Raw genomic sequence first — 22802 nt, 5'->3', positions numbered from 1 at the left:
CAAGAACTTTACTAAGAAAATAATAACAGTAAAAAATAGTTACAGACAACTGTACCATTATTTAAAGAGTTACCATGTTTTTTCTTTCTTCAACAGTACAAATCCAAGTGGAGGAGAAAGAAGATGATGATACTGAGGAAAGTTCAAGTAAGTGGGGGTAGACCCCCTGGGATGTGTTTCTTGTGGACTAGCAGTGAGTTCAGGGGGTTCATTCTCTCCTCTTGTGGTATTATGCTGCCAAATGTGAGCAATAGGAGCGTGTGTGGATGCCTTCTGATGTTCTCACAAAAGAGGTCAGCCCAGCGAGGAGAATTTCCACTCTAGATTCCATTCAGTTGGTGCATACATTCCGCCCAGTGTATAAATTACTCATGATAAAGTAGTTGGTAGTCCAGAAAAATTAGCTTTTTTATTTCTGTACCATTTTCCCTGTTAAATTCCTTATCCTAAAACCTTTTCTCTAAGGATGAATTACTACAATGGAACAGATTAATCATTTTGACAAAACTGATCAGGTAGTTCAATTAAAATAAATAATAAATTCTTTTGAACTCAATTCATTGGTATTTTGTCCAAATTGCTCCATTGTTTTTACCTTGTGTATGTTCAACTCGAGAGCCTAGATTGAAACTCCTGTCTACGCATGCAGATGACTCATGGACTGGAACATGAGACAAATGATTATGAGCAAGAGCTTCAGATTTATCAAAACTGAAAGAAAAAGCAGTATCTCAAGAAGACTTCAGTTACAGGACACATCAACATTGTCAATTTAATAACCTGAGCACAACATGAACACCATGTGAATGTTCACAATGCCAATTGTTTTTATTAATTTGGCGTATGCTGTGTGAAAACAGCCCAGAATCTCACACAGATTCTGCCTACCATGGTTTGAGTACTGTAGAGGTGGAAAAATAATTTTCCTTCTACCCTTCTAAGATCCCTGTAATATAAGACAGTCTTAACAAGAGAAAAATAATTCTATTAACACATATAACTTACGTATATGGGAGATACCCAGGAAAAATAAGTAACCCTCTGAGGTGGTTTAGACTTAAATATCATCTCAGTAGGGAAAAGGAAGAGGAATATAGTGCTCTTGATGAGACAGAATAAATGATTTTTAGGAAAGACGAATGGGCCCTTCGAAGAACAGATGGGAAGTATGATAGTGTGTGACAAAGTATGTCTGAATGTGGTGTCTACCTCTGCTCATCTATCCTAGGATGTGTCAGCCTTCCCTGGGGCTGAAACTCCTGGGGAGGGAATTTCTGACAATTGAATTCTTGTTGGAGGACTTGTCATTAGGCTGATAAGAGGAGTTCAGAGAATGCCTCTTCCTGAATTTGCTGCTTTTTAAGTGTCTGCAGCTCAAAGTAATCAATACACCAAAGTGGCATATTTTGGGGTGGTATATTTTGCACTCCAACTGTCATATTTTGAGGTGGCATATTCTGCTACCCTTTAATACTGCATCAAGCCCATTTCAAAAGATAACATTCAAATCTGCACTTAGTAGGCAACTACATTTATTTTTTTAGAATTTGAATATTTGGAAACTAGTTAAAGCATCAAGAACTGCCTTTTCATTCTTAAGTGGTAAAAGAGAAATCAAAACACTTTTCCTCCATGGTAAAATTCTGCAAGTTTAATAGTTCACTTGTAATACAAATACACTAAAATGCAGAGTACTAAGTAGCTGCTTGAGTGCTTGAATTATATGTGGGTGAAATTGTCTCTCAATCCCTATCAAGCTTTGTTCCTAATGTGCCTAATTAAGGCTGGTTAAAATTTTAGAATGCCAGAATGTACAAATAACACACAACATTTGCCACAATATTTAGCCAGTGCAAACTCACTCCTGATTTTGATAAGAGTAGTTTTCAAAGCTTAGTCAAGTTGTCTTTCTGTTCCCCTCTGCTATTAAACTTTAGTGATATAGGCAATGATTTGAAATATCAGTAAAAAAGTTTTTATAAGTACTGTCAAAAGATAAAACATATATGCAGAGGTGAACATATTTAACTAATTAATGAGCAATCGGGTGAGACATTACAACCAATTCAAAGGCAAATCTAAAGAACAGATACATTTGTAGATCAGGAATTTTGAAATGATGTGCAAAAAAAGATGTAACTGTTTTTTTGTGTGTGTGTGTGTGTGTTTTGGTGGGAGAGGATTATTTCTCCACTAAACAGATGTCTACAAACAAGAATTATTTTATATTGCTATCTATTTATCTATAATTTAGAGTTGCAAAACAGCTCCCAAGAATCAAAATAAGATAACACAGAAGGGTATGCTAAAGACAATTTATAATTTTCCATTGAAGTACAATTTTTTCTCTATGAGATATTGATAAATATGATCACATTTCATTTTATAGTAGTTGATTCTACTTAAGAATAAACTTAAGAATATCAGAATTTTACAGAGATGAAAGTGAAGTAAGATTGTACGTGATAAACCATGAAGCAAGGAACTGAATTCTCTTTCTGTTCCTTACTTGAAAGCTCCCTAAGATGTTATGGACAAAGAGGCATTGTTAGTTAAAGAAAAAAGATATCATTTTTTCAGTTTTATATTAAATGCATATTTACAAATTATTTCTATTTATAAGGATAGATGGTCAAGCAAATGTATTTATGACCAATTTCATTTGGGAAAGTAAAAGAACTATTTAAAAAAAAAGAAAGAAATATTTAGAATCAAGAATGAGGGTAATTTGAATTGAGAAATCTCAAGGGCTAAATTAATGTCATCTCAGAATAATATATACTAGAATATACTAGAATAAAAATTATTCTACTTTGTAGCCTTTCCTTGTCATTCCTGTCCTTTGTTCTAAGACAGAAGTTGTAGTAAACACAGAGTAGTTAATTAAACAACCCTTATATGTTGGATTTGCAATCTCTAAACTTGGCTTTAGAGATCATTGTTTGATATTAAACTCCAAGTCATCTAGTTACCCAAGTAAATGAAGACTGGAATTCTAAAGATTATTAAAATTATAGCTCCTCACTCACATATTTGAGTAAATGAACTATAAAGGAGATGAAGTTCTAGATAAATATACTCAAGTGGCAGGCTATGAAATATATACAGCATGGCACATCTTATCGTGATGTGGCAAGTTGCTGGATTATGGTGTCAGATGTATGACAATGTAACCAAAAGTAAGAATACACTTGGTAGCAGGAAAGAGCACTTTCTGATATTGCTCACTGAAGCATTAACTGCTGTGTTTAGGTGAAGAGGAAGAGGAAGATGAAGATAAGTTACCCCGAAGAGAGAGCTTGAGACCTCAGAGGAAACGGAACAGAGATGTTATTAGTGAGGACGACCCACCACCTGAACCAGAGGACGAAGAAACGAAAAAGGCCAGAGAAAAAGAGAGGAAGAAGAAGTTGAGGAGAGGAGCGTAAGTTAGTTCTGGTCTATAACTGAAATTGCTGTTCATGGGAAAGCACCCAATGCTGAGAGACCATTCCTTCAGACATTCTTTGGCTTGAAGATTGGCATTTAAAACTACTTTTAGAAAGACAAGCTTAAGCCGATGCTATAATTTTACTCCACTTAGTTAAGTGTATTTTAATATTAAAATAGAATTTACAAATGAATATATATTAAAGATGGCCTAAAAGAAATTCCCTTATGAGAGATCTAAACTCGCATAGTTATTAATGTATTATAATTAATTTAAATATTTTAAAGTTACCCCATTAATTATATGCATTATTAACGAAATGGAAAACTCCTATACAGTGATCCCAAATATCTTTATTTTCCTGAGCAGGGGTTGGAAAACTATGGCTAATTCCAGCCCAAGAACTAATAATAGTTCTTATAGTTTTAAAGGGCTATTAATAGAAAATAAAAGGAAATATGGGGCAGAGATGTATGTAGTACTCAAAGCCTAAAATGTTAACTGTCTGTTCCTTTACAGAAAAAATGTGTATGAGCCCTTGTTGTAGAAGATTGCAATTATTATTTCCTATTTAATTCATCTTTTATTTTTCAGTTCCACCAGGCCAACATTATACTTAGTACTGAGTTTGTGTAGAATAATATATTAAATGTTGTTTAGGAAAAGTCCAAGGAAGTAATTTTCTGGTCTTTGCTTTCCAGAAATTTATAGATAACAGATAAGTTGGAAAAGTGCGCATGTAAAACAAATTTAATAATAGAAATCCTAGAGCACTTGGAAAGGATTTGAGGGAATAGCCAATTTAACTCTTGCCAATCCCAGGCCCTGAAATCAGCATGAGCTGATAAGATTTCTTCCCAAATAATCCTAGGACTTTAAGTGATGAGAAATTTTCTAAGATATTCTTCCAAGACGACACACTGCAGTGTTTAATAATTAGCTATTATTTTCCTCTTCATAAATAATTGTAATTAAATACAACTGAAAATTTTGTGAGGTAGAGAAGTTTAACATTAATAGACAGTGGTTCCTTTTAAAATAAAAGCAACACTTCTTTATTATAGTTGTATTAATTTATGTTTTAAACTTCTCCCTTTTCTGCTTTTCCCTCCTCCTCTTTTTTTTTTTCCTTCTCCTCCTTCCTAAGCTCCTACTTTTTCTTCTTTCTTTGATAACCAAGAAACACCACCTACTTTGAATTCTGACTTTGGTATTTTTCTTAATTTGTATCATTTTTTAAAGTATCTTTATGCTTTGCTCCTTGAAAAAACAAAAGATAACATACTTTTAAGTTTCATGTCTTATTAAAATTAGTAATATTTCTTATTAGCAAAGTTTATGTATCTGACAGTAGTATTTCATTGAGAAAACATTACCAAAAATAGGCATGGTACAGGTTGTATTCTCGAATTCTTTCCTTTCTACCTATGAGAGGTCCATTTAAAACAGTGAATTGGGCACTGACTGGTATGGCTCAGTAGCCTGGGCATCATCCTCCAAAGAGAAAAGTTGCCAGTGCAATTCCCAGTTGGGGCACATGCCTGGGTTGCAGGCCAGGTCCCCTGTTGGGGGCATGCGAGGCGCAGCCAATTGATGTTTCTCTCCCTCACTTTTCCCCTCCCTTCTCCTCTCTCTAAAAAATAAATAAATAAAATCTTGAAGAAATTAAAAAAATGAACTGGGTGGGAATTTCTTTCTTCTCTAGGTCTGCTTAAGGCCCTCATATCACTGCTCAGCCTCTAGGGATAGGATCATATGAATCAGCCAGGTCTGGCCCCTGTTGCCTGGGGGAAGGAATCTTGTCCCTGGCATGGGCCCCAGGTGGGCGTTGCTAAAGAGTGTTGCTTTTAGCTGGTCCCATTCACATCCTGATCTGAGAAACTCACAAGCTCTCCTGCCTTCATATCTTCCCACTCCTTCACAGAGCCAAACTTGGCTAAAATGAACTTCATCTTCATACATTTTGCAAATTATATTATTGCAGTCACAAATTGTGCAACTATTCTAGTGTCATAAATTATTTGGGATGATTGAGAGTTCTGATCTTTGTTTAAAGGTCCATTTTCTATTGTTCATTTTGAAGATAAGCATCTTTTTTTTTTTAAATGAAACTATTACCAAATATATTCTGAGAAAGATTAGTAGGCAAATCAGAGCACATCTATTTAGGTTAATTAATTTATAGTCTCTTAAAATTTAAATGTTCATAGGGAATTTCCCTGTGCTGACAAAATATTTAAAATGAACTAAGACCAAGGTTATAATTCTATCTTGGAAGACAGTTAAAAAACACTGCTTTGTTAGACATTTTGGAGTTATTCCTAATAATATTACAGATTTCTCATGACCCAGCAGTAAGTGAATAAGTAATATGTTCACAACAGGGAGAAATTCAGCTCACTATGCTTCCTTTTTTTTCTAACAACTTTGTTTAAATAAATTAAACCTAAGATAGAAAACCATTCTTGCACATATTAGTCCTAAATTTTAGAAGATGAAGAATGTCTGTGTTGTATCCTTCTGATATGTTTTTCTTTGGTTCCTAGAAAAACAGTTTCCTGTAATCCTGGTGAGTTTTAATTACCTGAATATTTGAAAGTAACTTATCCAACAACAACTGTACCTTGTAGCATAGCGTGATCCACCTGCAGCAATGAACCATTAACAACAAAAACTTTAAAAATGTCCCAGTCTTGGATCATTAAGTGTAGGAATAAATGTCTTTCCATACCATATTTATCTTAGAAGACATTGTTATATTGAGTGTTATTTTCAAGCACTGAGTTAATAATATAACCCTGTCCATAAAAATTCTGTATATAAACATTTATTCAATAAATATTTATCCAACTCAACTTCTGTGGAAGACAATTTGCTAATGTCCTTGGTGTACATGGGTTATGAATATGAATCTGCATGCATTCTCTAGTAGTTCATAATATAGGTAAGAGAGAGACAACTTAGATACAAATTATTATAAAATAATGCAGTATAACTGTGCCACAGAAGAAGTGGTTTGCTGTTTTGGAGAAAACTATTCTCGTAAAGATAAACAGAAAAAGAGTTATTGAAAAATATTTATAGGGGCAGGGGAGGCTGGGATGGGTCATTTGCTGAATTTATTATGATTTTTGAAGGAATCATAGAATTGGGATAGGTTAAACATATAAAGTACTAGGTTTAAGATAGCAGGAAAGGACTTCCGGCCAAGATGGAGGCATAGGTGGAAACATTGTGCCTCCTCACATAACCAAGTTTAAAGACAACAAAGTTTTAGTAACAAAAACACAACCAAAACACAGAAAATTGAACTGTACGGAAGTATGACAACAACGAACCATTCAGCCAGACCAGTAAGAGGGGTGGGGTCAGTGGCTGGTGGAGCAGGGAGTGGGGTCATGCAGGGAAAAGCTGCCGGAGTGACCCAGACGCACAGGCGGCAGATGGTGGATCACAGGCGTGGGGTGGCAACAGGCAGACCCAGTGAGGGTGCAAGGCGTCTGGCTGACCATGGTCACACATTCACACTCAGATAAACCAGGTGAAGGAGTGAGCAGTGAGACAGACCACAGAGGTTAGGGCCCTGGCCACAGGAATTAAAGCCTAAAAGCACCAATTGGAAAAACTTTCGGGGTCGAGGTGCCAGGAGAAGCTCCCAGGCTCACAGAGAGTTTGTTGGAGAGACCCACGGGGTCCTGGAAGGTGCACAGGCCCACATACCCAGGAGCCAGCATTAGGGGGGGCCGGTTTGCTTGTGGAAAGGAGCAGAGGGGACTGAAATCTGAGAGAGAGCAGAACAAATGCCATTGCCCCTCTCTGACCCCGCCCTCACATACAGCATCACAAACCAGCGACCTGGGTCACCCCATCCTGAGGGGTGCTTCATCTATCACTGAAACACCTGAAACACCTGAGAGGTGTTTTCATCTATCACTAAGGTGACCCTTAGGAATACCTAAGGCTCTACTCCTTATATGTAACAGGCACGAACAGACCAAAACATCATGGCTTAAGAAGAAGAACAGCTCAAAGCCCCAAGCTAATACTTTTAAGCAACCAAGAGATAGCTAACCTGTCAGATGCACAGTTCAGAACACTGGTGATCAGGATGCTCACAGAACTGGTTGATTATAGTCACAAATTAGAGGAACATATGAAGGCTAAACTAATTGAAATGAAATGGGCAGGGAACCAATAGTGACAGAAAGGAAACTGGGACTCAAATCAAAGGAGTGGACCAGAAAGATGAAAAAAATGACCAAACAGCAAAATATGAAGAAACAAGAATTCAAAAAAATGAGGAGAGGCTTAGGAACCTCCAGGACATCTTTAAACGTTCCAACATCAGAATTATAGGGGTGCCAGAAGGGGAAGAGGAACAGTGAGAAATGCAAAACTTATTGGAACAAATAATAAAGGAGAATTTCCCCAATCTGCCAAAGGAAATAGACTTCCAGGAAATCCAGGAAGCTCAGAGAGTCCCAAAGAAGTTGGACCCAAGAAGGAACACACCAAGGCACATCATCATTATATTAGCCAAGATTCAAATGAAGGAGAAGAAACAGCAAGAGATAAGGGGACAATCACCTACAAAGGAGTTCCCATCAGACTGTCAGCTGATTTCTCAAAAGACATCTTACAGGCAAGAAGGGGCTGGAAAGAAGTATTCCAAGTCATGAAATCCAATGACCTACATCCAAGATTGTTCTATCCAGCAAAGCTCTCATTTAGAATGGAAGGACAGATAAAGTACTTATCAGATAAGGTCAAATTCAAGGAGTTCATCATCACCAAGCCCTTATTATATGAAATGTTACAGGGACTTATCTAAGAAAAAGAAGTTAAAAAAACTTGAAAAGTGAAAGGACAGCAAACTCACAGATATTAACAACCACACCTAAAACAAAAGCAAACTAAGAGAACAGCTAGATCAGGAGCAGCACCATAGAAATAAAGGTCATATGGAGGGTTAGCAACAGGGGAGTGGGAGGAGAAGGGGAAAGAAGGTGCAGAGAATAAGTAGCATAGATGGTAGGTAGAAAATAAAAAGGGAAGAGCAAGAATAGTATGGGAAATATAGAATCTAAAGAACTTGTGACACATGGACATAAACTAATGGGGGGGAATGGTGGGAGAGGGGGTGTTCAGGGTGGAGGGGAATGCAGGGGGGGGAATGGGACAACCGTAATGGCATAATCAGTAAAATATATTAAAAAGAAAAAAAGATATCAGGAAAGCATATAGTGTTAGGAAGTTTTCCATTAAGTGCTATCTAAAAATTTACATAAAAAATAAGCATTATTTACATGGCAGATCTACATATTGAATAGATAATTCTTTAATTCTTATATAATGCCGTATTATCTTAGATACTGTTTTATATAAGATTCTTAATAGGCACTTATTAATATAAAGTTTTAAGGTACTAAAATATAAATATTATAAATTATTTTGGGAGAGTGGGAAAGATGAAGACTTAAAATATCAAATAACAGAATTGTTAGTTTTTAAAATTTTTTAAAAGATTTTATTTATTTATTTTTAGACAGCGGGGAAGAGAAGGAAAAAGAGCAAGAAATATTACTGTGTGTTTGCCTCTCACATGCCACCTACTGGGGGCTGGACCCACAACCCAGGCATGTGCCCTGACTGGGAATTGAACTGGTGACCCTTTGGTTCATAGGCTGGCACTCAATCAACTAGCCACACCAGCCAGGGCTGAGTTATTAGTCTTAATAATAATTCAATGATTTTTTGTTTTCTAACTGAATCTGTTCTTTTTTTTGTTTTGTTTTTTAAAAAATACATCTTATTGTGTTATTACAGTTGTCCCTTTTTCCCCCATTCATTCCCCTCTGCCCTGCACACCCCCTCCCACTCATATCCCCCCACTTTAGTTCATGTCCATAGGTTGTACTTATAAGTTCTTTGGCTTCTACATTTCCCATACTATCCTTACTCTTTCCCTTTCTATTTTCTACCTACCATCTATGCCACTTGTCCTCTGTACCTTCTCCCCCTCTCTTCTTCTCCCACTCCCCTGTTGATAACCCTCCATGTAATGAATCTGTTCTTGATAGTTTCTTGATATATATTTATTCTTTTTGATAGTTTCCATACAGATTTCAGTACAAAATTATCTATATAGTTTAAATTTAGTCTACATCTATATGGAAACAAATTTTTTGAGTAATTTTAAGCGAAGCAATAATTTTTATTAAAATATATTCCCCCTCAGACAAATCAACTCAGATATTATTCTAATTGGCAAACACACACACACACGCACACACACACAGACTGTGGCTATAGATGTACTAAAAAACCCTCAAGTATTTTATGTTGCCATAAAATTCCACCAAGAAAGTACTAGAACTGATAAATGAATTCAACTAAGTAGCAGGATACAAAATTAATATTCAGAAATTAGTTGCATTTCATATGCCAATAATGAGCTAAAAAAAGGAAGTTAAGAAAACAATACCATTCACAACTGCTCCAGAAAATAATAAAATACCTAGCAATAAACCTAACGAAGGATGTAAAAGGCCTGTACTTGGAAAATTGTAAGACACTGAAGAAAGAAATTGAAGAAGATATACATAAGTGGAAGGACACACCGTGTATATGGATATGATTAGTTAACATCATTAAAATGTCATCCTACCCAAAGCAATCTATGAAAGAATTCAATGCAATTCCTATCACAATTCCAATGACATATTTCACAGAACTAGAACAAATATTTCAAAAATGTATAAGGAACAACAAAAGACCCCACATAACACCAGTGCCTGAAAAAGAAGACCAAGGTTGGAGGAATCATGCTACCTAATATCAAACTATACTACAAGGCCATAGTAATCAAAACAGCCTGGTACTGGCATAAAAACAGACACATAGATCAATGGATTAAAATTGAGAACCTAAAAATATATCCATACCTTTGTAGTTGATTAAATTCAACAGAGAAAGCAAGCACATACAATGAGCTAAAGATAATTTATTCAATAAATGATGTTGGGAGGATTGGACAGATACTTGCAGACAAATGAAACTAGACCACCTTCTTACACTACATATAAGAAAAAATTCAAAATGGATCAAAGACTTAAATGTAGACCCCAAACCATAAAAATTATAGAAGAAAATATAGGCAGCAAAATCTTGGACATTGCTTGTAACAATATTTTATTGGATGTATCTTCCCAAGCAAGGAAAACAAGGGAAAAACATAAACAAATGGAACTATATCAAACTAAAAGTTTTTTTTCACAGTTAAGGAAGTCATTAACAAAATAAAAAGACTACCCACAGAATGAGAGAGCATATTCATCAATATATCTGAAAAGGGGTAAATATCCAAAATTTATAAAGAACTTACAAGACTCAAAACTAAAAGAACAAACAACACAATTCAAAAATGGGCAAAGGGCCCGAATAGACACTTCTCCAAAGAGGACACACAGATGACCAATAGACATATGAAAAGATGCTCAATGTCACTAATCACCAGAGAAATGCAAATTAAAACCACAATCAGACACCATCTCATACCTGTCAGAATGGCCATCATCAATAAATAAAAATCTACAAGTGCTGGTGAGGATGTGGATAATGGGGAACCCTTTTGCATTGTTGGTGGGAATGCAGATTGGTGCAGCCACTATGGAAAGCTGTATGAAGAAACCTCAAAAAATTAAAAATTGATCTGCCTTTTGACCCAGCGATTCCACTTCTGGGAATATATCTGAAGGAACCCAAAACACATTCAAAAGAACGTAAGTGCCCCTATGTTCATTGCAGCATTATTTAAAATTGCCAGGATAAGGAAGCAGTCCAAGTGTCAATCACTAGATGAATGGATAAAATAACAATGGGACATTTACACAATAGAATTCCACTCAACTGTAAAAAAGAACATTTTACTCTTTGTGACAGTATGGATGTACCTGGAGAACATTATGCTAAGTGAAATAAGCCAGTCAGAGAAAGATAAATACCATCAGCTTCACTCATATCTGGACTGTAATGAACAAGCTGAACTAACAAGCAAAACAGAGACAGACTCATAGATGGAGAGCAGATGACAACCAGTCAGGAAGTGGCAGGTTAGGGGATGGAGGGACTGGGCAAAAAAAGAAAAAGGACTCATAGACTTGGACAATAGGGTGTTGATGGCTGGGGGTAGGAGAGTATATGGGGACTAAATGGTAATGGAAAAATATAATAAATATTATATACTTAAAAAAACAAAAATGACTTTATATAATAAACACCAAGTAATTAAAACAGAAACAACCTAATGGCAACCAGAGTTGTGTTTTAGTAGAGTATACTCCTATAGTTAGTTCTCTTGAGTCAAGATTACTCTTCTAAGCAAAAATATCTGAATTGGCCAAAAACCAAACTGTCAACAGGACATGTTATTCAATATTCTGGAGGTTTAATATGAATTTGTGTTTCAGCAATCATGATATTATTAAACCTATGAATTGCTGAGAAAGGAAGGAGATTGCAAAGTCATTTTATAGGGTGGGCTATAAAACTATAAATATAGTCTCCTGTTTCTCAGCTGGAATTTTCAAAAACGGCTTTTGCCATGTCCTTCCTATGTTTAGTCATAAACTTAGGGAACAACAAAACATATTTCTCACTAACTCTGAGTCATATCACAATGCCTGTGGAGTCTAGTTAGGAGAAAAACATTTCAACAGTTAATTGAACCAAGAACATTTACACAAGGAACTGCTTAAAAATAATAAAGAATTGTTAACTAGGTTACTGAAAAAGTGAAAAGAGAACAGTAAGGTTTATAGTGATAGCAATTTTAGGAAAGAGCTACCACCCAAGGGCTAGAGGAATAATGGAAAGAGATTGAAATTAAAACTTAGAAGTCCAGAGAAGGGACTTTCAGAGATGAAACCATGGCAGAGGGGGCTGATACTCAAGTGGCAAAACCCCTGCTGCTAGTGCTGGACAGACTGGCCAGCTAGTCCTCTGCAGCCGTGGGGTGCCCTGAAGCTCCTGGGGGAAGAAGCAAGAAGCAAACAGAAAACCGAAGAGAAGACCAAGTTCTTTCTTAGTATTAACCTGTTGACAACCTCATGTTGAGCCAGCTGACAAAGCAAAAGTGTGCCCTAGAATCTCAGCCCCGGGGTTGCAGTAGTAAATACAAAAAGGTGAGTTTGAACTCGAGTGACAAATGCTTAATAACTGAAATAATCTGTTACCAGAAAATTATCTCTACAATATGGCATTACATTCCTCGATTTAAAGTTATGTTGCTCATATTTCATTTTATTTTCTTCAACTTCTGGCCCTTATAATATTTTTGCAATACTAGGAACATAGAAGAAAAAAAGGCATATTTTATTTGCTCAGCAAGAAACTAAATTCCCTTGAAGGTGTCTTCAAAGAATTCACTTGCACCAAATATAATTTGAGTTGAATTTTATCAATTGAAGTTGTGAGCTTAATTAAAAGATTAAGTTAGCTTTGAGAAACACATATTTTTTTCCTATTTCAATTTTTCTCTCTTTCTCTTGAGTCAGAGGTAACTTAAAAAATTTAAGGGTACTTCAAAGACATATTCATCTCTAATTTATTATCTTTACTGAAAAATGAAGTTTAAAACTGAAATATAGAATTGGTGGGGGAAGTGTACAAGACAACAAAGAAGGGAGAAAATAGATTTGATAGATCTGTAACTCTTCTGGGAGTTTGGGGACTCTGTTTGTAAGAATAGCTTAGTTTCAGGACATCAGAGTGTAAATACCATGTTTTTAAAGTTATAATAATCCCAGGTTTCCTGTGTCTGTGTTTAGGTCCAAGCCCCAGTGCTTATGAATCTCAGTACCCATTGTGTACAGCCAAGCTGATACATGACTGAGTTTCTGATGTCATTTTTCTTTAAGTCTGGAAGTCAAGTATAATATAACTCTATTGTTTTTTTCCTTTTAAAGGGACGAAGATGATGAAATTGATGAAGAGGAATTGGAAAGACTAAAGGCTGAGTTAGATGAGCAAAGACAAATGATTGCTAATGTCAAATGCAAGCCTTGGAAAATGGAGAAGAAAATCGAAGTTCTCAAGTATGATGCTGCTTTTCATAATTAGAAATGCTTTCCTTGATACTGATCTCCTAAATCTTCTGTGTACTACCTGTATTTAACATATAGCACTATATATAATACTCATATTATTATATATAATACTCATGGTCATATTGCTATATATAATATGTCATGTACTATATATGCATACCATATCACTAGAGAGGCCAGGCTAATAATTACAAATTTAAAACTATAAGCAAATATATTGTTTTGAGTCTTATAATTCTCATGGTCACCTTTGATGATTTGTTTCTTGAACTAAGAGTTCCCTTAGTTTAATACATTTATTACTCTCCCTCTTTAAAAGATATATTTGAATTTTACAAGTTTATGTGAATTGTACGCTTGTTTCTCTATAGAGTCCCAGCCTCAAATGACATTTTCATGTCACAGCTCTCTTTAAAGTTCAGGGAGGATGCTAAGCCAACAGAACAGTAAATACTATTCTAATTATAGGTTATGTTAATAATCTGGTTACATGTCAGTGAGTCGGTTTAACTCCTATGTTGAGTACTGATGAGGGTGCAAAAACACTCACAGGCACACAGACTTATAAACTTCTAATATGAAAAGTCCCATGATTGTCCTTTTCTGGAGGATAAATGGATTCCCCTCTGAGGATCACATTATACTTCCTTGTCATGGTGCCTGGGGCAGGAGGGACATGAAAAAAGGGAATGTATCTGTGATAATCGTCATGTTAGCATGAAAGTTCATGCTACAGATTGCATTTTCTCACACAACTATTTTTTTAAAATAGTAGGACATGTCCAAAGCTATACCTCCTTAAGCCTATTTAACTTACAATGTTAAATATTACAGTTAAATAAATTCTATAATGTGAAAATTATAGTAGTATTGCCCCTGGTGATGAAAAGAACTGAAGTAGCTACCAGAATAACTCACTTCTAGTCTTTGCTCGGAAAAAGCTTTAAGCAAATTGCTTAATCTCCTGGGGCCTCACTTACTAATTAAAAATAAGATATTCTAGATCTAGCCTTTGTGGTGGGAAACTAGTGGACATTTGTAATAGCATTGGTTTGTTTTGTAGAGTTAGGTTTTCCAACTTTCACACAATGGTTTTCCAAGCACAGTTTTGCATTGCACAATTGTTGCTGGGAACTCTGGTGTATTCACATGTACACACCAGCTGTGAAGGAAGGCAAAGGCAAGAAGCATTTCTGGTTCCACGAACCTACTAATGTTTGTGCATGTGCTCATGCATGTGTGCATAAATTGCACTTGTGTGTGTTACAAGTTTTTCATTCAATGAAGTGATAATGATGCTGATAGATTAAAAAAATATCTTTACTTAGTATTGGGAGAAAGCCCCAAAAATCTAAATTCAGGGTTGATTCCAAAGAACTGACGTGTAGCCTCATTCAGTTCATAATAACTGTAATAGGAGAAACTCACATGCACGGGCAAAGCAGCTGCTCTCTCCCAGTGGTGGCCCACAGGAGGAATCACACCCCTCCCAGGACAGGGGCTCTTTTTTTATAGATGTTAATAGTAAAAAAACCATATGGTGGGTAGTCCCTTAGTCCACCAGAAAGAACAATGCATTTCTAAGTTAACAGATAGCATTTCAGGCAGTTGTCCACACTCTGTACATTCATTAACCTCCTTCATGGGGCCATCATGTTTATCTTTGGGAGGTATACTGGCTTTTGGGGTAGTCAGTCAAGCCTGAGACCACAGACAGTTAAGCAGTCACAAAAGGTTACACAGAGTCTAACATTTCCCGGATGTCTTTACTGCTGGAACTGTATTGCATCTCTGATTTCCATATTGCATCTCTGACTTCCCCTACACTTGGCAAAATAGAAGTTTGGCAACCTTATGTTGGCTCCCACAATATATTTTAAAATATCACTGACCATGAAATCCCCAAATCTGGGAACCATAGATAACTGTATACAAAAGTCACAAAATTGGAAAGTGATAATACGGTGAACTTTCAAAGCATGGTATGAAATTGATTAAGAATGCTAAAGAGTATTGCCTCCTTTCCCACCTGCATGGAGGTATAGAAATCCATCTCCCACTCTCCCTTGCCTCTATCTCCCTTGAAAGGCAATGGAGCATGCGTGGGCCTCAGACTTAAGCTTGAATTTCAGATCTTCCGCTCAGTAGATATGCAATTTACATGAATTATGTAGTTTCTGATCCCATGTTCCATGTGAAATTACACATATTTCAGGGTTAAGAGAATCATTAACTGAGATAATTCATGTAATGCTCCTAGCATGGTGTCAGAACATAGCACATAGCGGGGAAATACAAGTTATGATAATTTTCTCATCTCAGGACAGATGTGATGGTGCCTGATTCCCTACAGTGTGACAGGAGAGATAGAGAGAGTGTGCACCTGGTAGGACAAGGTGGAAGTAGACCCAGCCACTGGCAACCCCAGGACCTTTGCGGGATGGTGACGCATTGGTTAAAGTCTGGATGGGCCATAAAGCTTTGACGCCCCAGCAAAGGAGGCAGGTTATCTTGACAACTTGGCAGAATTCAGGGCCAGATCACTCTCAGGATTTTCAAATATACCTTCAGGGAGCCTTGAGGCAGATTCTAGGACTTGGGTCCTTGATTCTGAGTCCAGGGATTAAGGCATCTTTAAAAGAAGGAAGAGATAGGGATTGAGATGGAAGCAAGGTCAACACCAGGCCCTATTATGAGGGCAGAGGTTGATAATAGGAAGTCCACAGCTGAATCTAAACTACAGGTGGTTTTTATTTGGTTCACATGCTTTTCATTTCTTTTTTGTTGTTATTTTTTATTGTGGCAAGATATACATAACATAAAATTTACCATTTGAACCATTTTTGGGTACTTTTATAATAATTTTTTTCTTTCTTGTCAAACTTTTAAAAGAAGAGACTTTATATTTTTAAAAAATTCCAGATGCCCAGCTTCTGGATAAGAGGAAGGTCTGGTGACACATTCCTACGTTAAAATAAGAGCTGGGGGCTGAGCAATCCCTGTCCCCCACTAACAGGACACTCTCTCTTCAGTTTGCGTAATTCCCAAACAGCCCACATCCCTTGCTGATGCTACGTGGCCTGACCTAGTATGCATTGGAGTTTGCTGTTTCCTACCTGTGCAGCTCTGGAGTAACTTAGGCATGTTATCAACACAGTGATTCAGTGTATCAAAGCCAAAGCCGGCTTCACAGAATGGAAGCACAAATTTAGGCCCGGAGAAAAAACAGCTGTAGCTTCTCTCCTGTCAACAATGCTCACTGTCTTGTGACAATTCTCCATGACCAATTCTTCTGCTTTGTGGCTTTGCAACTCTCAGTAGTACAGGTGCCAATCGCCACGGTCAGCCTGATTCTTGTTTCAGCCTCTGTGGTGAAATTGTTGGTACTATCATGCCTGACCTGTCTTTCTGTCAGCTTTTGAATGCTGCTTTCAGCTTCACCCCCGTAAATTTCAGTTATTCACATTATTTGAGCAACTGGTCATCAATAGTTCATAGTACATGTAGATAAAGTTTTCTCTACCCCAATGTTACTAAAACATGGGAGTCAGGCAGCTTATCTCCTTTCTTGTGTATCTTGCAAGCACATCTAACTTGGAAAGAGTGTTTCTGAGGATTATGTTATTCCCAAACTCGGCCTCCGGTCACCACTCCTGGCTAAATCTATGGACTGAGGTGAGGTTCTAGGCTCAGTGTAACCAGAGCACATATTTTGATCACAGGTTTGGACCGACGTCTGGTTCCAAGGCTTCCCTTTGGGGAAGGTTTTGGCTTTAAACTCTAAAACAGATTTTAGAGAAGGTCAGTGTTTCAAGATATGTTTTAGAGGAAAGCTCCAGAAAGCTTACAGTTCTGAAGATGTTGTGGGACACTTGGATAGTTTTTGCATTTTGAAAGAATGTCTACCACTGGGAGATGTAGTATCCTCGAGACTTCCAGTGCCAAGACAGTTTAACATAAGCAGTTAATACAGTGGCAAGAAGCTCTAAGAATGAGTTACAAATCTATATGGATTCTCAGATATGGCCCAGGAAGTAGCATTCTGCAAATTCAAGGCAGCAGGATTTACTCTTCAGGGCAAGTATTTGCACTTCTTTTCCACCGTCATTGTAGAATGGTGTTTTTCAATGTGTATGTTTTCCTGTTTATTAATACAGTTTTACACTTTTTAAAAAAGATCCCATTCATTTTTTAGAGAGAGATGGAAGGAAGGGAGAAGGAGGAGGAGAATGTCAGTTGGTTGCCTCTTACATGCCCCTGACTTGGCTGGCAACCCAGGCATATGCCCTGACAGGGAATCAGATCAGCAACATTTCAGTTCACAGGCCGATGCTCAACCCACTGAACTACACTAACCACAGCCAGTTTCACGCATTTCTGTAGCCTTATATCTATTGAATAAAAATCTTTTGGTGGAGGAGTATGTGCATCTAGCTCAGATCAGAAATGTGTATGTGTGTGTGTATAAAATATGTAAAAAAATTCTTTTACTCTAAAAGTCATTGATATATAGTCAAGGTTGAGACTGCCTTTAACTCTGAGAAACAGAAAACTTCATTAAGCAGAACACTCTACTCTGTGAATGGTTTATTGAATGGGTGAGACTGTGTGTGTGTGGAGGGGGAGGTGATGGGGAAAGGGAAATGGTTGTATGTTTTCCAACTATTTGAATGTCAGTTCCTACTTTTCATTAGTTACCTAGCTAAAAAAATATTCAACAGTGAGGATTTGAAGTATAAACTGTTTTTAAGTTGTATGTGGTATAACTGAGAAGCTGGATGACTAGATGTTTCCTCCTGTAAGGGGTGCTCACAATGACCTGGTAGCAGCCACTGCAGGTGAAATAAGACACCTGGGTGGAAAATAACAGGTCTACCTATTACTCATCCTGAAACTTAAAGCCTTTAACTATATCAGAACATTCCATATTGTAGATTAAAAGCCCTCATGATGAACCCTAAATAAGTGGCCACTTTATTTTGTTTTAGTAGAATACAGAACAGGTTTTGGATTGAAAATTAGAGGCTTGGATTCTGATCTAAGCTCCACCTCTAACTTCGCCTCTCTGAGCCTTGATTTTATAAAATGAAGGGATTAATTTGTGGCCCATGGTTTTCAAATTGCTGTCCTCAAAGCTCAAGTGGTTTGGTGAAATCCCTTCAGTGCAAGGGAGGTGGAGGTGAGAGGGAGGCCAGCTTGGCCACAATGCCAGCGTCCAGCAGAGGAGACCTATAGTTTCTCTTTTCTACACAGTGCACTTCTATATAAAGCATTCATTTGAAATAAAAATGCTTCTGTGACTAGTAACATATACAAATTTAAAAAAACACTTAACTGGATATTTAAAGAAGCTTATTTGAGGGATATTTAGAGAAGGGAGCAGTTTTCACATTTTATGAGTCTATGAGTTAGGGTACAGGAGCACTCACTCCAAGGATACTTTTACATAGGACTGGCTGTTGTGTAGAAGCCATTTTAAAAATATTTATTTGCATAAAATATGTTTTTTTAAGTTACAATACTAACTGGTTCAATTTCTGAGCTTTATAGCGCCCTGGCCCAGGGTCGACTGGGCTGACTAGGCCCGGGGATTTATTAGTGAAACATACAATGAAACAAAGAACATTACTTTTAGGATTTCATTTACATTTAGACAGGTGCTTGAAACTGTCAGCTAGCCGTTAATAGAACATTTTTTCTTATTCAACCTACCTGCCGTCTGTCACATTTATTTTTGTTTGTCACTTTATTTTATTTTTTGGTTCGAGGGAGTAATACATTTCTAGAAAAGTGTGAACAGACCAGAGTTGCTTTCCTCTGTTTAAGCCATTTGGGAAAACTACCCTGTTTTTAAAGTTTCCTTGGAACTTAAAGATTTTTTTTATTAGACAATAAACATCATTTCTACTTTAGTTCACAAAGGCCTTTCCTTCATCTCTTACTGTGAAGGAAGAAGTGATTCCACACGAGAAGATTTCTAACCATGCCTACTCACACATGCACACACACTTAACCATTTGGGTTTCTTTTCAACTAATAACTCAACTAAAGAATAAGCCTTCAATTCTTGTACATTATATGTATCTTGGGGAGATTAATTTTCTGATTCAAAGAATGGAGAGTCTAAGGCAATCAGTATATTCGAATTTTGTAGATCAAAATGTAACATTGACATCCAGTTTACTTGCTAGTTAACAAGTGCCTGCTAGCTATTAAGCTTTATGCTGTGACCTTGGGCAAGTTTCTTAAACTCTGTATCCTTGAGTTTTCTCCATCTATAAATTGAGATAAAAGTAGTAGTGCTTCACAAAGTTATAGAGAGAATCAAATCAGTAAATAGACCTACAGCACTGAGAATGGTGCCTGGTGCCTAGTAATCATTTTATAAAATTTAGCTATTATTAATTTCCTATCATAATTTTGTTTATCACTTGCAACTATTCTTCAAGGTAGGTATTATTGTTTTGGCTTTCATGTAAGGAAAATAAAGCTCAGAAGGGTAAATAATTATTTATGTTTGAACCATTTTTAAGTGATGATCTTGTTTAGAAACTTGCTTTGATGTGATGATCTCTAAGTATACCACCAGGCAATCTCTCCCAGAAGTCATGGAACTGACAGGTTCACAAACCAAATTAACATGCTCAAATCAGATGACTTAGGATATTTAAAGCACAGTGAGAAGCAAAGGCAAAGAGGTGGGATAAATGAACAAGCTGGAGGTAGACTAGCAATAGAGTGGTATTGTAGGCCACAGAATCACACTTCTTTAATCCTGGAGTTCACAGTGTTCCTATGCCCTGTCTCTCACACTCTACTGATGGTATGATTAAAAGGACTGAGGTCCCAAAGAGGTCCATGGAATGAGGAAGACTTAAGCCCTATCAGAATGACACAGGGCACATATACCTGACCACAGCAGTACCTTGTCAACTAGCCTGTTGATATGTCATAAACTATAACTGCTTTTCTTGAGCAGAACACAGGAGAAGGGAACATAACTATATTGGATACTACCAATGAGTGGTCAATTTTATCAGTGACAGATATCTGTCCCAAAGTGACAGGAACATACTTGGTCTATTTATCTCTTGCTGACTATACTATTTTAATTTATTCATCATATTTGCTATCTATTTTCTCTCTTTCTTTGTCAGGTATTACAGTTTACTAATTTACTATCCATCTTCATTGGAACAGATCTTATAAAATATGCCTATTTGCTATAAGATTATTTATTAGCTATAGTTAAAACCTCTTATGTGGAAGGTCAGCTACATAAGTTGTAGAACCTAGTGCAAAATGGAAAGTCAAGGCCCCTTATAAACAATAAAAAATCTCAATTACTAAGAATTACAAGAGCAACGTCAGAGCATTAGATTAAGCACCGGGCCCATCTGAGTGTGGGGCCCTGGGGGATTACTCAGACACAGGCCCATGGTTTGACCCTGCCTATGAGTTTCACCCGAATATTATGAGACAAGAGTTTTCTTATTATCTATGTTTAATGCTTCTATGAGTTCTATTCATTCCAATAGCAGAATTCAATAATCCTAAATAATTCAGTAAACCGGTATTATAGAACCCAAGTCTATATGACTCCAAAGACATGTTCATGAATTATAACCAGGATATTCTTTTCAAATACCACTTCAAACATACCATTTCTATGTTCAAAACCTTCAATATCTTCTCAGTAATAAAAAAAAAGTTCAAAAGTTGTTGCTTAAAAAAATCAGTGAACTCCACAATGTGAATTCACATGCTGAATTCCAGCTCCCTTTCCAAATCATCAGTTCTTGGTCATGGCCATGAGGGTTTGGAGATGGAGAAAACTACCTCCAAGTTTTTTTGAGTGTCTACTGTGTATCAAATTCTGTGTTCCAGATGTTACACACATTAACTTATTTAATTTTCATAAAAACTTTGAAAATGAAGGTATCCCCATTTTACAGGGGAGAAAATTGAGATTCACAGAGTACAGTTGCCTCAAACTGCTAGCAACTGTCAAGGTGAAGACTCAAAAATCTAGGTCTCTCCATCTCTAAAACCTCATGCTTTTTCTCACGTGTTGCACTGCTTTCAACTTGAACCATGTTTTCCAGTGACATGAGTTTAATCATCTCTAGATAATCTGTGTACCCTTTCTCACTTGATTCCAGTCTCCTCTCCACTTTTCTGCTATACTTCGTTCTATGCTTCTTCCAGCCCTGAGTTCTGTCTCCTTCATAAACCAGTGTCTCCCCTCCGAAGGCCTTGCTTTGCCACCTCCTATAGAAAGAGGACACAAGGAGACTCTATTTTTCATTTGATTGTCTCATTGTGCTGTATTGTATTGCATTTTTAAATTTATACGTAAATCTCTTTTCCCTTCAGAATAGGTTTTGAGTTTCTCAGGACATGGAGATGTCTTATAGCTCTTTTCCCTTACAGCTTAGCATCGTGCTCTGTACTTCATTAGCATTTAATTACTCTTTCCTGTGTGAAGGCAATGTTAATGGTGATTTATTGTGTTGTTGGACACTCATTCCAAAGGCAAGAGAATCATTAACGTGATAGGGACCTTTTAAAGCTCTGGATGAATATATAAGAAAAAGATAGGAATGTGTTGGTAAAAAGCACTGATTTATAGTACTTTCCAATTTCCATGGTGTGAATATTCTCACTATGACCAATTTTAAGCTATCAACAGTTTAAAACCAAGTCACAAAATTCCTGAAAAGTTAACAATCTGTGGCTGAGTCAGCTCCAGCTCTCTCTTTGGGAGATCTAATGCCTTTGATTAACTAAATTTTTGCTAGAGGAAACTTCCTCTGGAGTGATTGAAAGCAGAGGCTAAAGAAAAAAATGTTTGTTGTGCTGTAACATATTTCCTATATTTAATGTGTAAACAATGGAATGCTTGAATTAGAGCTGCCTATGAGAAGGACAAGAATTATTCTGTAATTTCAGGACTCCTGATAAAGGTACAAAGTGCATTAATAACCAATCTAGTTTTCATCTTAACACCCTGCTAAATGTCTTTCATGTTATATTCTAAAATTTTGTCCCAAATCTATTATCACACACAGAGATTCACTATTTCTCTCTTCTTCTCCTTCTCTTTTTAAACATTTATCTTAATGAAAAAAATTATTCCAGAGTAATCAATGATTGCTTGAGATCAAAAATCTAATTTGGCTTATTATTCACATTAGAGTTCACCTACCACAATTATGTGTTTCATTGCATTAGAAAGAACATTGAATAAGAACAATCTCCCTGAT

At 36.6% G+C, this 22802-nt stretch overlaps 1 protein-coding gene across 1 annotated transcript in view; it reads left to right on the top strand.

Annotated features, from left to right (window-relative positions):
- Positions 1-22802, top strand: part of TMC1 (transmembrane channel like 1) — a 119689-nt gene that overhangs the window by 18022 nt on the left and 78865 nt on the right. The window contains exons 2-4 of the mRNA XM_053656415.1: positions 97-147; positions 3253-3424; positions 13396-13524. Of these exons, the coding sequence (XP_053512390.1) occupies positions 97-147; positions 3253-3424; positions 13396-13524 (352 nt within the window). The remainder of the gene's footprint in view (positions 1-96; positions 148-3252; positions 3425-13395; positions 13525-22802) is intronic.

Source organism: Artibeus jamaicensis, unplaced genomic scaffold (genome assembly GCF_021234435.1).
Source record: "Artibeus jamaicensis isolate MK-2021 breed Jamaican fruit bat unplaced genomic scaffold, CSHL_Jam_final scaffold_1964, whole genome shotgun sequence".
NCBI classification, from domain to species: Eukaryota; Metazoa; Chordata; class Mammalia; order Chiroptera; family Phyllostomidae; genus Artibeus; species Artibeus jamaicensis.
The sequence above is the reverse complement of the archived record's forward strand: the minus strand, read 5'-3'. Positions and strand labels throughout refer to the sequence as shown.